The sequence below is a fragment of the Myiozetetes cayanensis genome, unplaced genomic scaffold (assembly GCF_022539395.1).
Source record: "Myiozetetes cayanensis isolate MyiCay16 unplaced genomic scaffold, myiCay2020 scf3, whole genome shotgun sequence".
Classification (NCBI taxonomy): domain Eukaryota; kingdom Metazoa; phylum Chordata; class Aves; order Passeriformes; family Tyrannidae; genus Myiozetetes; species Myiozetetes cayanensis.
This window is the reverse complement of record NW_026087521.1, coordinates 45713637-45728749: the sequence shown is the minus strand read 5'-3', so window position 1 is coordinate 45728749 and position 15113 is coordinate 45713637. Positions and strand designations below refer to the sequence as shown.

Genomic DNA, 15113 nt, shown 5'->3' with positions numbered 1-15113 from the left:
GTCCCGCCTCGGGCCGCGCTCAGCCCGACCCCGGCTCCGGACCTGGCCTTGGCCCCGCCTGGCGTGGTCTGTCCCAGCTCTGCAGCAGCCAGCTCCAGGCGAGGGAGGGATGCTTGCTTGATTCGGTCCAGGATAACGGGACAACATCCGTGCATCGCTCTGGTTCATGATCAGCTCCGAAGCACCTGGTTTTTCAGCTGGGGCCTCCCAGAGCTCTCAGTTCTCACAGTACCACCCGGAGATTTCCCTTTGCAAAAAAAAATAGGAGCTTCTGATTTGGGACCGTTTGTTTGCCCACATGCTCCTTACCCGGAATCCATCATCTCATCAGCATCCGTCATCTTTCCAGCGCCCACCACCTTCCCTGCATTCCAGCAACAGCTCCTGAGGAACCATAACACCTCCCACCATGCCAGATGTTCAGGCAGACATTAATTTATCCAGGTATCTATTATTTTATCCGATTCCAAGATCAAAAGGCTTGTGCGATTCTGCTGCCCCCTGCAGAATGAGGGATGGAAGAATCGTGGAGCAAATATTTACTCTCAAGATGGATTTTTTTTTTGTTTTCTTCTCTCTTCAAATATTTATAGAGTCTATAGGGCTCCAGTAATTCCCAGCTGGTAAGTGAAGTGTCTTTCTAAACAAGTGGTCCCTCAAACACCCTTCTGGTGATGGAATCTTGTTTAGAAACCTTCTTTTCTTTTAGAAAGAGGATCGATTTAAAATGCTTGTAACACATCTATGTGCATATACATTCTGTCCAGCAGAAAAAAAGGTGTATATGTTAGCTCTTTGAATGAACCTTTCTGGTGAAGTCTTGCTCGCAAATGAGGCAAGAAATGCAGCTAAAGCACAGTAATTTGTATTTAATATCAAACCTGAAAAGTGAGTAAAACTACATTCGTGTTGGGTGTTACCTTGTGATGGTTCTCCACCAGCTCAATACTGCACCACAACCCTTGTCTTCCTCCTAAACTCTCACTGGGCATGCAGAAGATTGACAGCAGAGCTGGTAGAGGGTGCTTTACGGCTTCCAGGAGTTCCAGCTGATTTTCCCCAGCAGTTCCACAATATGTTTGAAAGCAGAAATTAAAGAGGAACCTTGCAATAGCATGACAGCAAGGGCAAAAGGACACTTCATTGGTGGTGGTGGGGGTGCTTAAGCAGGAGTGGTGGGATGAGATCTGTTGTGTCAGGAATGAAACAACATGCTGCGGTGGAGCCTGGTACTTGCTGAATCAGTTCTGACAACAAAAGCAGTGGGGAGAAGATGATTCAGCTGGAGCAGAAGCAAGCACTCCCCACCTGCATGCAGCTCACTGCTCTGTGCACAGTGGGATGGCAGGCAAAAACAGAGGTCTAGAACGAAGGTCTTTACGATGTAGCACTGTCTTATGGCAGTCTACTGCAAAATCATCTTCCCTGTATTTACAAATATGTGAGGGTAGATATGCAATGAGCTGCTCTTCCTGCCCTTGAGGACTGGCAGTGAACATTAAATTCCCACATGCACATCTCCATGTTTAATTGCATGCCTGGCCATCCAGTGCTTCTGTGAGCAAGGGCTGCAAGTCAAACAGAAACTAGCCTGAATGCTCCTTAAATTTAAGCTTCTCACATCTACATGTTTTTTGCCTTTTGTCTCTTTCAGCAGTTCCAGAGAGAATTTCAAAGAGCAAAGGTGACATCCACAGCTCTATTTCTGGTGATCCAATCTCAGACTCCAGTCACTCATAACACTAGTTCTGGTGAAAGGGGAAAAAAGGAAATATCAGTTCTGTGTAAAGCTTTATACCTGCCTGTATTGTTACACTTCTAAAGATAAAATTCAGTTTTGTGCTCTAGGCTTTTCCAAGAACCAAGGGTAGATCTAATTTAAATCCTTAGAATAGGTGAAGATTTTATGCTTAGTAACATAGGAGTGTATTTCATTTTAAGACTTAAATTCTGCTTGCAGAAAACTTACAGCTGGGTTTGTGTAGTTCTATATGCCCTGCTTCTTTTCTGGTGAAGATTTTTCTCTGCTATAGATCAGCCTATGAAGAAAAAGGTTAATCCACTGCAACCAGTGTTTTCTGACATGCTGTGCCTGATCTATTTTTAAGAGCATTGCTCAGAGAAGTTAGTGCAGGAGAGGTTTCTAGGTTGCATCCTCAGGAAATTCTCGTTTTATTCAAGAAGTACAGATTCTAAGTACCGGGCTGTATATTTTTAATGTTGGCAGAATTCATTGGATGTATACAGAGGACTGCAGTGTGCTAGAGGAACCCTGCTTAAATTTCTAAACTTAGAGCTTTTAAATCACCTGAATGTTCCAGTGAAAGTAAAAAACCCTGGTGGAAGCAGAGATAAATAAAAAAGTTCAGCATCAGGTTATTAAGAGATTTCATCTCTTCTCTCTGGTGCTTTATGTGATGGTATGATGCACTTATTCCTTAAGAACACCTTTTCAAATACATTGTCAGTTACATTAGAATGTTTATTCTTGTAAACAACATGTAATTTTAAAAAGGGCCAAAGTTAAATATGAGTCTTAGACCAAATATTAGCTAAATTTTCCTTAAATTTGTGATAGTTTTTTCTTCTGCTAAATAGTCCTTTACAATAACACACATAGTATCATGAAATGTCCTGAAAGGAGACACTGTGCATGCCTTAACAAAGTTTATTGCTAGTGAAATTTACTGAATGCTATTTCCCTGTTTACAGAAGCAGCAGAGGTTATTAGACTCTCAGGATCAAACAGAGAAATTGCATCACATGAATGAAACTGACTTGTAAATGTGGAATAGATCCAAACTAAATTGCAAATTCGTTCTGCACACTTGGCTTCCCTCATATCAGATTGAGTTTAACATCACATTTACAAATATTTTTTGCACAGTTTTGCAAAAGTGAACTCTGCATTTCATTTTTTTCTATGCAGAAAAACCTTGCATCTCTCAAACCATAGAAACATTGCATTTGCCCAGATGAGCTTCCTGAATCTTCCCTCTCTTCCCAGATTCTGTCTTTGGCAAATTCCATAACCCCCTGGTGACACAGGGTCAACCTTTTTGGGGAACACCGCAATCTGCCCCAGAGGACCCAATTTGGTTTTCCCTGAGCAGTGTAACCTTGCCAGCTTACGTGCCTAGGTTTCCTTTTCACAACGACTGCAGTTAAGGGAAGGAGAGCTTGTGTGCACCTGTGTCCTGTCACAGACACAGGAACTGGTACCACTCCAGCATCTTGCCTTATGGCCAAAGCTTGTCATTCTTTGCAGTCAGTGACCTGCACAACTGGAGTTCACAGCATTTTGTCTCTTAGCAATGATAAGGATCTAGGGTCTTCTCTGCTAGGTTTTGTACTCCTTTCGGGTACTCCTAGGAATGGGAAAGTTTCCAAGTAAAAAAATAAACAGCAAGCAACCTATACTCAAATGATTAACGCAAAAAATAAGCTCAAAAGTACATGTGGTGTCCCATCTTACTGTAAGTCTTTCTAGGTTCTTTTTGATTAAGTAACTTTTTAACATATCTAGTAAGTGGTTTTGCAGGGTATAATTTTTTGCTGATGGAGTGTCCTGCTACTTTGTCTCCAACTTTTTTTATCTTATAAACAATTTGAACAACTTAATCACATGAAAGCATTTTTTTTTCCAGTTACTCTAGGTACCTTATTTTTAAAAAGTAAAATCATAAGCTCTTTTATTTGTGTCTTTAATATACACAGAAGTGAATGTTTGCAACTCTTTTCCCTTTTGGACTTGCTCCAGAAGAAATGAAAAAACGTTTTGTATTTGTGGGGCTTACTTCATACCAACTAACGACCAGCTTTAATTGCTTCAATATATTCAGAGTCCCTTATCTTCACCTGCACTGAAATTCATTCCACACCATTTAGGACCAAAAATAAAGTGGTCTTTCTGAGTCTGAAGTCTAAAGAATGTACCTATCAGAAAAACATGCATAACAAAAAATCCCCAAAGAATCTGAAACTACAGGAAAAGAGCATGGTTTCACTGAGAATGAAAACTCAAGGCTATAAAGCAGCTGATCTCAGTCTTTAAAAGAGGGAGAGAGACTACAGGAGACATATGTCTTTTTCTTAGTTCTGAGTGGGTTCTTGCTTTTGCAAAAGGTAAGTTGACTTGTCTTTTCTTTCCTCTTAATAATCTTAACGTAGATTTTCACCTTTTTTTCTTCTAGATCATGGTTTCATCTAGATATAGTATACATCAGGTATGTCTTTTGAAAGGTCATAATAAATGTCTCAGTACTTTAATGCATTTCTCAACAGTCCCTCACAAAAACAAAGAGAAAAGATGTGGCTACTTTCCAGATGATGGGTATAGGTCCATCCTGGAATATCAGCAATCTGTTTTTAAGTTAGGAAGTATCTGCCACATTAAGGACATGCACAAAATGCTCCCTTTCTTCCTTTTGTGCTGCCAGTTTTTAAAAAAGGTTTCTACCCATTTAAACTGCTACTGGACCTTCCTTGTGTGAAGATTTTTCCTAGCACAAAAACCAGCATTTCTCCAACAAGCAGCAGTTGAAGAATTCCCACCCCAGAGGAAGGGAATCAGTGCTATGAATCACAGGAGAACTTCAGCTCTCTGCAAGGCAAAACCATTTTCTTTACCCTCATGACAGGAGTTAAGCATTCTGGCTGTACAGCACAACTCCAGACACCTTTCTACAGGTATGCCTCTGTTCTGCTGAGGAACCAGTCACATTCATCTACACACACAGAAGTGGTTCAGCATGAGCTAAGCCTTCCCAGTTATTCTGAAAAGCTGAAAGACTAAAACACTTGGTAAGTTGTCACAGTGATGGTGCTTCCTGCTGATGCAGTGCGAAGATCATACATGTCAAACTCACCTCCAGCCCCACTTCCACCTCATGTGGAGGAGTAGCTTTCAGGTCAGTGCCGGCCCATTCCTGACAAGGAACTGATTACATACTAAGACAACAGTCACAGCTTTTTCTCCTCCAATACCGATACCACTGTAACTATCGATGGCAGCACGGGAAGGACACTATTCTGCATCACGCAGTCATTAACAGGATGTGCTGTATCACAAATCAGACATGACACTTTTTCGGCTCTCATTCCTGCCACCAAAACTGTTCCAAGAACACATTTAGTTGTTGCTCATTGCCAGTTTAAAAGTACTTATCTAGCCTTGTGATGGTACTGATGTTAAGTTAAATAGCTCTTATTGTAGGGTACTTCAGCAGAGCTGGGAAGTAAGCCTTCAAGCTGCCAAAAAGAAGGGCCTGATTTATGTAATGAAAGACCTTCACAAGTACATCCAAAATGATTTTTCACTCTTTATGGCAACTTAGAGACGTAAATATTAAAGGAACACGTGCATAGCTACAAGGAATGACTTCCAACATGAGAAATAAACAGGGAAGTATTTCTCTGCAGGATCTATCCTGACAGGCTGGTGTTTTTCCCCCAGTTCACATAACCAGTATTATACCCTAATGCAGCCCAAAGCATCCAGCACTGTTCCCTCCAGCTGTCTCTCAAAGGATGTGCAATTCCAGTAGGCAGGCCTGGAGATCTGCACTCCACATGCAGCTTCTCTACAACCTGGGTAGCTTTTACACAGAATGTTTTCTCTTACTTCAGAACCCCCCGGGATGACAGTATCACCTCCATTTTTCAGCAGAGACTCACAAAGAACATTCCCGTTTTGCAGTCTGTTGTCTTAACTCTATTAATTTGAAGTCTATTGACCTTTAAAGCTGCCAAGAGTTTTGTTTGTGTGGCTGCTGGCTACTAAGTTGATACAAATTTGTCCTTCCTTAATGACTGTACAGCCACACTTCAAGCTTTGTGATTCAAGGCAACAGAATATTTCTGAGAGACACTGGGGTACAACAGATCTCCACATCTCACCTGCAGTGAAGTCTTTCCAGCTATTTCCAAATGGTTTATAAACAGGTTTAAAGATTAAGTGTATTTAAACAGTCACTGCATACTTACTGTAAAATATAGGAACTTCCATGTTTACCTGTGTTTCAGATGGAAGATAACTGGTATTTTTTTAAACACTCGATTTTCACTTTAATATTTTCAGCTTTAAACTGAAATAATTACCTGTTGCTCCTCCAGCATTTGCTTTTCAAACACCAATAGAAGACTTAAGACCTTTTAAAGGGTTAACTTCCCCCATATTAAAACACAGGGGGAAAAAAGTAAACACCTTATTACAAAAGTATGAAAAACAGAAAGAAAAAAAGTTTATTTCCAGAAATACAAAACATCTATTCTCTCATTTCTCCATCTTCTTCCTCTTCTTCCACACCTCTGATGTACAAAACATTATTGCACCTGTAAATAGAACCAAGAGTTCTATTAGTTCTTGGCTGTAAATGTTATAATTTTCCTCACATAAGATGCTTTAAGCATTTTTCTGCTTGTGTGTAGCCTGGCAGCAGCCAAATTCTGCATAACAAATTGCTGCTGTTGACCTTGTACAGCTTTTCCACAAAGTTCATTACAAATGTGAACCTTTATAAAAGTTGTAACTGGTTGACAATGCTGTACAAAAAAAATCTTTACTTCTGGGTTAGCAGTTATGGTCAAGTTCAACTTCCAAGCCTGTGAAATGTTTTCAGGTGCAATGCACTAGCGTACAAGGCCGAAGGATTAACAGATACACAATAACATAGAAAACTAAATCATTTACCCCCCAAAAAGGGATAATGAATACTTCTTGAAGTATATTCAAAAGTTCCATTTTCCCTCTCCTCAGAAGGGATCTCAACAGAAAAGATACACATTCATAGCCCTCCTGTAAGACCTACACTTAGCCTCTTAGTTCACAAGAAATACAACACCCACCCGTACAAGTTTTAATGCAAGTGGTAAGAAGATTTAGAAAGAGCCTGCCTCCACCCCAATTACCTTATCAAAACTTCACCCAGGTGTCCAGACAACGCGCCGTCTATGTATTCCTCTGTGTTTGCGAGCTTGAGAGGGAAACGAGCAAAAATCAGAGCGACCGTACTAAACGCAGTTTCACAAAGCACACATGGGCCCTGCCCCAGCCCAGTGCTCGCTACAGCGGCCGGGGCAGCCGAGCGGCCCCGCAGTCCCGCCGAGGCACCGCCGGACCCGGCACCGCAGAGCCGTCTGGGCGAGAGGGGACCCCAGAGATCGCGGCGTTCACTGCCCTGCCGCGGCACGGGCACCTCTCACTAGACCGCGCTGCTCAAAGCCCCGTCCAACCACTTCCAGGGACGGGGTATCCACAACTTCTCCGGGCACCCTGTTCTGGCTGGCCCCACTTCGCCGCCCCAGAGCCGAGCCCCGGCGCCACCCCCGCCCCACGCACCTCACCGGGGACCCCCCGGCGCTCACCTGCATGTTCATGTAGCCGTCCACGGAGACCAGGTAGCCCTTGTACTCCATCCCCCACTTCAGCTTCACCATCACCGGCTTTCCCGTCAGCCCGTTCAGGAACGGCTTGGGGTTCAGGGGCAGGCTCTGCAGGGGGAGCACACGGTCAGCGCCTCCCGGCTCCCGCCCCTCCCGCCGCCCTGCCGCGCGCCCCCCCGGGCCCTTACCATGGCGGGAGAAGCGCAGGCCCACGCGGGAGCCCCTCGTGCGCGCCGCGGGAGAACGGCCGGGGATGCGATAGGATGGGAAAGGAAGGGACGGGAAGGGAAGCAGCTCCGCGCCCGCTTCCAGTTCCGGGGGCGCCGCTCTCCCTCCCCCGACCTCGCACGGGCCGAGGCAAAGGCGGCGCTGCCCATTGGCTCGGCGCTGCCGCGGGGCTCTCTCATTGGTCAGGGCGCCGCGCTACCCCCGGCCCCAGCCAATCGCCTTTGGCGCGAGACGCCGGGCGCCGTGTGTGAGGGGGCAGCGCCCGCCCTCGGTGCGTGTGTCCGTCCGTGTGTGTCCGTCTGCCCGTCCGTGTGTGTCCCTGTCCCGCTCGGCGGGGGCTCCTCGGCACAGCGGGCTTAGCCAGCCCCCTTGCTGCTCTGCGCAGGCTGATCCCCACGGGGTGGCGGCGGCGCAGCCGGGGGGCTCTGACAGACCCTGCCGCGGTACCCGCGTGCCCTGGAATGTCGTGGCGTCCGCCCGTGTGTGAGAGCGAAGCTGCGGACCAGCACGTGTGCGTGACTCCACACGCGTGGATAGAAACCCTCGGAGGTTTATAAGACGCACATAAGACCCAGAGTCCTCTGTCAGTGTAATTTCACTCTCAGGCGAAGAGGTTGCCATAGCTTTTCTTGGCTGTGGAGGTCATCACGCCTGTTCACGCCCGTGAAACGCCAGTCCTGTACTAGCAAAATTTGCGACTCTTAACTTTTGACAGGCAAACACGTTGAACCAACGTCTATGCCGCTTACTAATTTGTCTCATCCACAGTAATGTTTTCTGCTACTCTGTGTCTAAATTCATCAAATGCCACAATGTCTATTCCTGCATACAGCAGGAATATTCCTATTCCCTTAGTCTTTAATGTATTTGTTGCTGAATGAGAAACTAATCTTTCTGTAACAAAACTACTAAGTTTTTTGTGCGTTTTACCTTCCAAAGGTCTAGTGCACCACTGTTGAAACCAAAGCCATCATCATCTACTTAAATCTGCACGTTTAAAGCTGTTGACTCAACAGCCTATCTGTCCCAGGTCCAGGCGGTCGTGCATAGTGGCACCACATATGTCTTGTGGATGAGTAGAAGTGAAACAGCTGGAATTGTAATTCCTGTTAACTAGCACATAACAAAAGTGCACTCACAGAATCACAGAATTGCTAGGGTTTTGGAAGGGACCTCTGGAGATCATCCAGTCCAACACCCCTGCCAAGGCAGAGTCACTTGGAGCAGATGACACAGGAACATGTCGAGGTGGGTTTTGAATGTCTCTGGAGCAGGAGACTCCGAAACCTCCCTAGGCAGCCTGTCCAAGTGCTCTGCCACCCTCAGTGTAAAGAAGTTCTTCCTCATGTTCAGGTGAAACTTCTTGTGAAAATACTCAGATACTTGTTTCCATGATCATTAGAAATGAGTGTGATTTTTATTTAGGGTGTAGTAGGTGGGCAACAGAAACAACATCAAAATTAGGCTAATTGTCTTTCTGGTAGCAGGACTCACTATGGGCCACCTTAAAGAGTAACTAAGTTACAAGATTTTTTTAGGGAAGACTAAGTAGGAAAAGTATGAACACAATGGGAAATAGTATATATAGCAAAATTTGTCATGTCATTTGAAGTAGAGAATAGCTGATTTCACGTAACATGTATAGTGTGGCAGAATGCAATGAGCTTAAAGGGAGTGTCTTGAATAATATCATACAGTGGGAGCAACTTCTGCACTGTTCTGACAATTGCCAAGGATAAATATGTATCTATGAATGGCACTATAACAGGTTTGGTATGTTTTCTGTAAACAGCACTTTTATTCTTATATATGGAATGAATTTTGATCACAATGTCTCCTGCTCATGTTGGGAAAACTTTTTGTGTACCAAAAAATACAGGAGCAGTAGTATTCAGCTTTTAGTACACTCTGTTCCTCTGACAGGTGAGTAAATACTCCAGCCCTGTAGTTATAAAAACAAATTTCCCAGGATCATAGATATCAGTGTAGAAGTCAGAGAGCAAGTGTGCTTGACTTCTAGTTTCGTAATTGGTACGTGAATTCACGTGTCAGTAATCTCATCAGCTGCAGACTGCAGTTTTATGTGGTGGTAGGGTAGGAAGGAGTACCAAAAGCACAGAATGCATGACTACATCTGATGTAGTTAACTGAATAACTCGGTTAATCAGGAAACAAAATAGCTGGTGTTTTTCTTTCCCCCTTGTGAGGAATTTGATGTTTACCTTTTTGACTGAATCATTCTGACTCAGAGACAATTTTCTTGTACTGGCTGTCTCCTGACCTTCAGCACAGGGCTGAAGTTCACCTTTTGTCCTCTTTGTATTTCCCCATGTAATAGGGGAAGTAATCATTTGCATTCTTTTCTGCCTTTGGGTCAGGGTATTTAGGCTGCTGCTCAACAGGAAATGAACAGGAAAGAGTTGTTGTCACAGATTAATCCAAACCTTAGCTCTTGGGTGGATGGATAGGATTTTCTCTTACAGCTCAGGAGTGGGAATTTAGCACAACTGCCTACTCTCTGTTCCTAAGGAAACACATTAAGCAGCTGAATATCTGAGGGCATCAGCATTTCTGGTGGAGGGATTTGTTAGATTATCTGTGTAAGTGCAATTGCTCACTGATATCATTAACATACCATGTCACCATAGTGCCAGGCAGAGAGGGAAGCCCCTCACATCACTGAGAGAAAGCTGAGCTGCCCAGAACTCTTTCCTGATTGAGCCAAGTTTGCTGAGACAGGAACTCACTGCAATGACCGCCTTCTGCCTGCCATAAACACATTTATTAAGGAAACTTTCAGAGCTGCCCCATGTTCCAGCTTCTGGGTTGCACATTCAGTGACCATCCCACACCTTTTCCTAGCAGTATGCCAGTGTAAATGGGGTTTTCCTCCACTGCACTCTTATTCCACATCAAGTGAGCTACCTGTGGTACCCCACAGTCATCTCCACCCAAGTAGTAACAGCATCCACTTTGCCATCACACCGAAGACACGGTGCCATGGGCACCAGTTGCAATCAGAGAACTTAACACAGTCATGAAGGCACAGCCCTGAATTAAGAGTGGGCAGAGCTGAGTTAACAAAAAGGAAGCTCCACTAGGAGACAGTGCCTTCAAAGGACAGGTTCACATCAAAAGAGCTCCAGTGTAGCTCCACAGAGTTAGCCCTGCTGTGCAGCAGATGAACCTCAGCTTCTGGTTCTGTTGGGTTCTCAACTGACAAAGCCTTGTAAGAACTTGCTGCTCTCCCCATACAAACCTGTGCTGGGTGAAGACATACCACCCTCCTTCCTCCACCTTGCCAGATTCCCAGACCAAGTCTGGTTCTTGAAAATATTAGGTGATATGGTGCCTTGATCTAAGACAAGCAGTTGTCTTAGACTAGGAGTTGATTTCTGACACACTCTCTGTTCTAACTACTTGAGGATGCAGTGGCTATGAGTCTCACAGACCTAGAAGGGTTTTGAAGCTCTGTGCAAATTCCTTGGGGAGTTTTGCTGCTGTAGCGATGATGTTTAAATGTGAAGAGGATCTAGGACTCAGGCCAAATCTTACCATGAAATAAATTTATTTTTCCTTCAGCAATAGGCATAATGGAAGATTTGCCTTTAAAAATCATACTGGAATGGAAAATTTGCTCTTGCCAACAACTGGTATAATCCTGACTTTTTGTGGCTTTGCCAGAATAAAACAGTTTAGCTTCAAGCAGTATTTTCTCAGAGATCTCTACCAGTGAAACACCTTTCCTCTCTGCTGATGATTTGTCATTTTAATAACATCATCTTTGATCAAATCTCAATGAATGAGGCAACAACCATCCACCACAGGCCTTCACCATGGACCCTGTCTGGGAACCAGTAGGTAATGACATCAGGCTTCAGAAGAATAAGGGTCTAATTTTTCTCTGAGTTTCTCATCAACCAAACCAAAGCCAAGCTATGCTACAGGGGGGGATATACACAATCCAAGTGCTAGGATGCACAAAGCTGGATAGCCTATTTCAGGTTTGATCCAAGTAACATGTGTCTTTCCACATGCTGCCAAATTTTCATCTCAGTATAAGACTGTAGCGTAGAATAGAGGCTCGGTCTTGATGAACAACTCTTGGATACAGCTGAAGGGAAGGGAATAGGGGAAATACAAAAGCCAAGAGACTTGCCATTGGCCCTGTATGCCTGGTAGTGGCTGGCAAATAGTAATGTGATGAAACACAACATGCAAAAATCTGTTTGGGCTGGACTTGCCCAGTGAGCAGGAGACCATGCTGTGAAAGACTCACGGGGCAGGAGGCAGAGGTGAGCCTGGGAAGATAGAAAGGGAGGGTTTATTCTTGGGTAGAAGATTTCTGTGTCATTTCAGATCAGTACAATGTCTTTTTTCTGCAGTGATATCTGTGATATGAGATTGGGGGTGTGTGGGTGGGGGCAGGTATGTCCTAACGAAGCCCAGATCTTTTGCCCACTCCCCCAGAGGTTTGCAGGAGTGGGTGAAAGATCTGGGCTTTGTTATCATATACATATATGAACCCATCACAAGGCTGGGCTGTGTGAACAAAAAGAGGCATGGGATGGGTATTGTACAAAAATTATGGGAACATTAAAACCTCCTTTTATTCATATTGAAAACCTTTATTTATTTGTGCAAATAGTGTTCATGCAAATTATGCAGCTACACTAAAGAGAGGCCCTTTAAGAATGTGTCTCTGAAAACACAGGCTCCTTTGCCAGGAAATAATGGGACTTCCTTAATTATCAGCTGTTATCTTCTGGGTTTGGCAAACTTTTGTTGCTTTATGTGCGGTTGCTTCTTTTATGCTTTGACATTAATGAATTGGAATTGAAATTATGTGCTGAGGAAAACAAAGTGATCTGTATAAATAATAAAATGGTGTTCTTGTGTGTGTCAAAAAGGGGGAGATAAGTATTATGCTGAAGGAATTTGGAAACTGTGCTTTCACACAAACATCTTAATAGAAATTAATAACGGGTTCCAAATCACAGAAGTGGTTTAAGAGTTGGTGTTTTAGGAAATCTGTCTGAGCAGAGCTCAGTAAGTCTGGCTGGTGTTGGAGGCTTTCTGAGTTAGGTGGCAGCTCTGTTGTAACAGAGGAGCTCATCTGCAATTTTTAACAGTGAATCTTGTGGGGGTGAATCTTTCTTGAAGATAAGAAAGGAGTTATTAGGCAACAGGTACATGGGTCACGGAGTGTTACTGATCAGGATACACCAGATATTGTACAGACTCCCTTACCATTTCAGAGAAAGAGCAGGAAGAAACTAGCTGGAGACGAGAAAGTAAGTGAAAGAAATTATACTGGGTTAAAGGAAGGAGCTAAATCCAGGATTCTTGAATTTCTTAGAAAACTCTGTCTGAGCCCAAGCAATATTCTGGAGAGATGAGGCAGAGAAATAGGAGCCCAAGTCCCAGAGTAACCTCTGAGTCATCAAGGCTGATTGGCAGCTGTAGGGACAAATATGTCCTGAACTCCCTTCACTACACTGAGGGGCTTTAATGTGCTGTGGTTTTATTAATTTGGCCAGATACATCTTTTTTTCTGATAGCCAAAGGGAAGAGCGACTTGAGGTTGGAGCCTCTGCAAAGACTGGTGGGTTATTTGCGCCTCTCCCAGGGGAGCCAGTGCTGGTCCTGAGGCAGCTGGGCCAGAAAGTCTCATTTCCAGGAAGGGTCTACAGACAGAAAAAATCCCCAACCCCCCGTGCTCTGAAAATGTTCCAGAGGCGATGTCTGCATTTCTTGTTTGACTTGAACCTGAGCCCAGGGCACACAGTTCATCTTGGAGGCAGCTGCATATGAGACCAGTGACTTCCAGTGGCTTCTGCCTCTCTGCTAAACTGGTGGCCCTTTGTGAGGGCCTTTCCAGGCTAGGGAGTGCTGAGGGTCTGCTATAAAGGCAAATGTATGTGTACACCCCTCCCTGTGGAGCAGAGTCGAGGAGAAGCTGTCATGCAGACCATTTCTAGTCAGCTACCAGAACCTCGGAGTGTTTCACTGCCTGCCTGGAACAAGCAGGAGTCCAAGCTCGTGTAGGTGGGCAAGCTTTTCTCAAACCTTGGGAACCCCATAGGCTTATCCTGCCCGAAATAAGAAGGATTATAGAGACCAGGAGTTAACTGTGGGGATGGTCAGATAATTAGGACCAAATGCCCAAGGCAGACAGCACAAAAGACTACAGCATACTCAGGATGGAAGTAACTGAAAATCCCATATTTCAACATACGTCATCTGGTACAAATCCAGGGGAGAGAGCATGACTATAGCTGTTTACACTGGTTTTATGCCAACCATCCCCAAATTACCAGTGCCCTGACTTTCATACTTCTTGGGCCAGTGCCCAGCTGTATGTGCTGGGTGCAGTGTGTCACCACAAAATGCCTTTCTTCCGAATTCTCTAGGAGTTCAGTAAGTTGGAGTTTTGGCCAGTGAAGTTTCCACTGTATTATGCCAATGATGACAATGCTCACAGAGACCAGATTTACCTGGTTCATTTCTAGCCAGGAGGTCATTGATGTGCTGGGGTTCCCTTGTTACAACTGCCTCCTGTAAAGCTATTAGTTTGGCCTTCGTTTTGCTGAGTAAACTGTTAGATCAATTATACAACTGTTAGGTTTTTCCCAAAGTACGTAGAGGTTGAGAGCTGGCTTCTCCTTGCCCATCAGGTGTTTCTGAGGAGGCAGTTGATGTGCCATGGGCTTCCCTGCTGGTGTGCCAAGACCCTGGAGAGATATTATGAGCAATTTCAGTGCTTCTGATGGTGCACTGTCAATTCCTGATGCTCCTTGCATGCCCCAGATGGCCTGGCCCCACTGCCACACTGCTCTCTTTGTATCCTTTTCTGGCCTTTGCATCTTTTATAGCAGCCACTATTGCTGTCTGCACTTGGCATGGGTGGCCTTGGAAGCATAGCATGGTCTCAGAGGCGTTTGCATCCATTTGGTGCTTTCCTTCTCCAGGGCAACGTCTTCTCTGTGGCAATTTACACCACAAGTAATGGGAAGGTCCTAGTGGAAAGCGATGTGTGTTCTTGAAATAGGACCAGTGATGGTAAATAGCGGATCCACTCTTCTGCAGTGACAAGCTCACTTGTAAGGGTGGGTACTGACCAGGCAAGGGAAGGGAAGATTGTGCCCTGATTGTATTGTTTACTGCAATGCAGGATAGAGATACTTAGCTAGTTTGGGTAATAAAAACAATTGAAAAAAGCCTGCTTCTCTGCCAATAAACATATTCTGGTGCCTGAGCTGGCTCACTCCAACCAGCACGTGTGAACTGCGATCATTTTGAGGATTAGGGTGTGTTCAAGGGTTAGACTGTGGGCACGTTTCACAAGCATAGCAGAAGATGTACCCTCAACAAAGACCATTTGCTGCAGCACTGAAATCTTTGCTCCAAAACTCTCTTTTTTTTTTTTTCCCAGAAGAAACTTTTTTTAAAAATAAGGGGAAAGGACCCTATTTTTTAACCAAGCACCATTCTTGGAAATG

The 15113-nt window shown here is 44.5% G+C and overlaps 1 protein-coding gene across 1 annotated transcript; it reads right to left on the bottom strand.

Moving 5' to 3' along the window:
• Positions 1 to 6218: 6218 nt before the first annotated feature.
• On the bottom strand, positions 6219 to 7708 carry SNRPF (small nuclear ribonucleoprotein polypeptide F). Its single transcript, XM_050323690.1, has 4 exons — positions 7572 to 7708; positions 7366 to 7491; positions 6910 to 6974; positions 6219 to 6333 (listed from the first exon to the last, which is right to left on the bottom strand). Exons 1-4 carry the CDS (start codon positions 7572 to 7574, stop codon positions 6267 to 6269), a joined length of 261 nt encoding a protein of 86 aa, XP_050179647.1. The 5' UTR covers positions 7575 to 7708; the 3' UTR covers positions 6219 to 6266.
• Positions 7709 to 15113: the final 7405 nt, after the last annotated feature.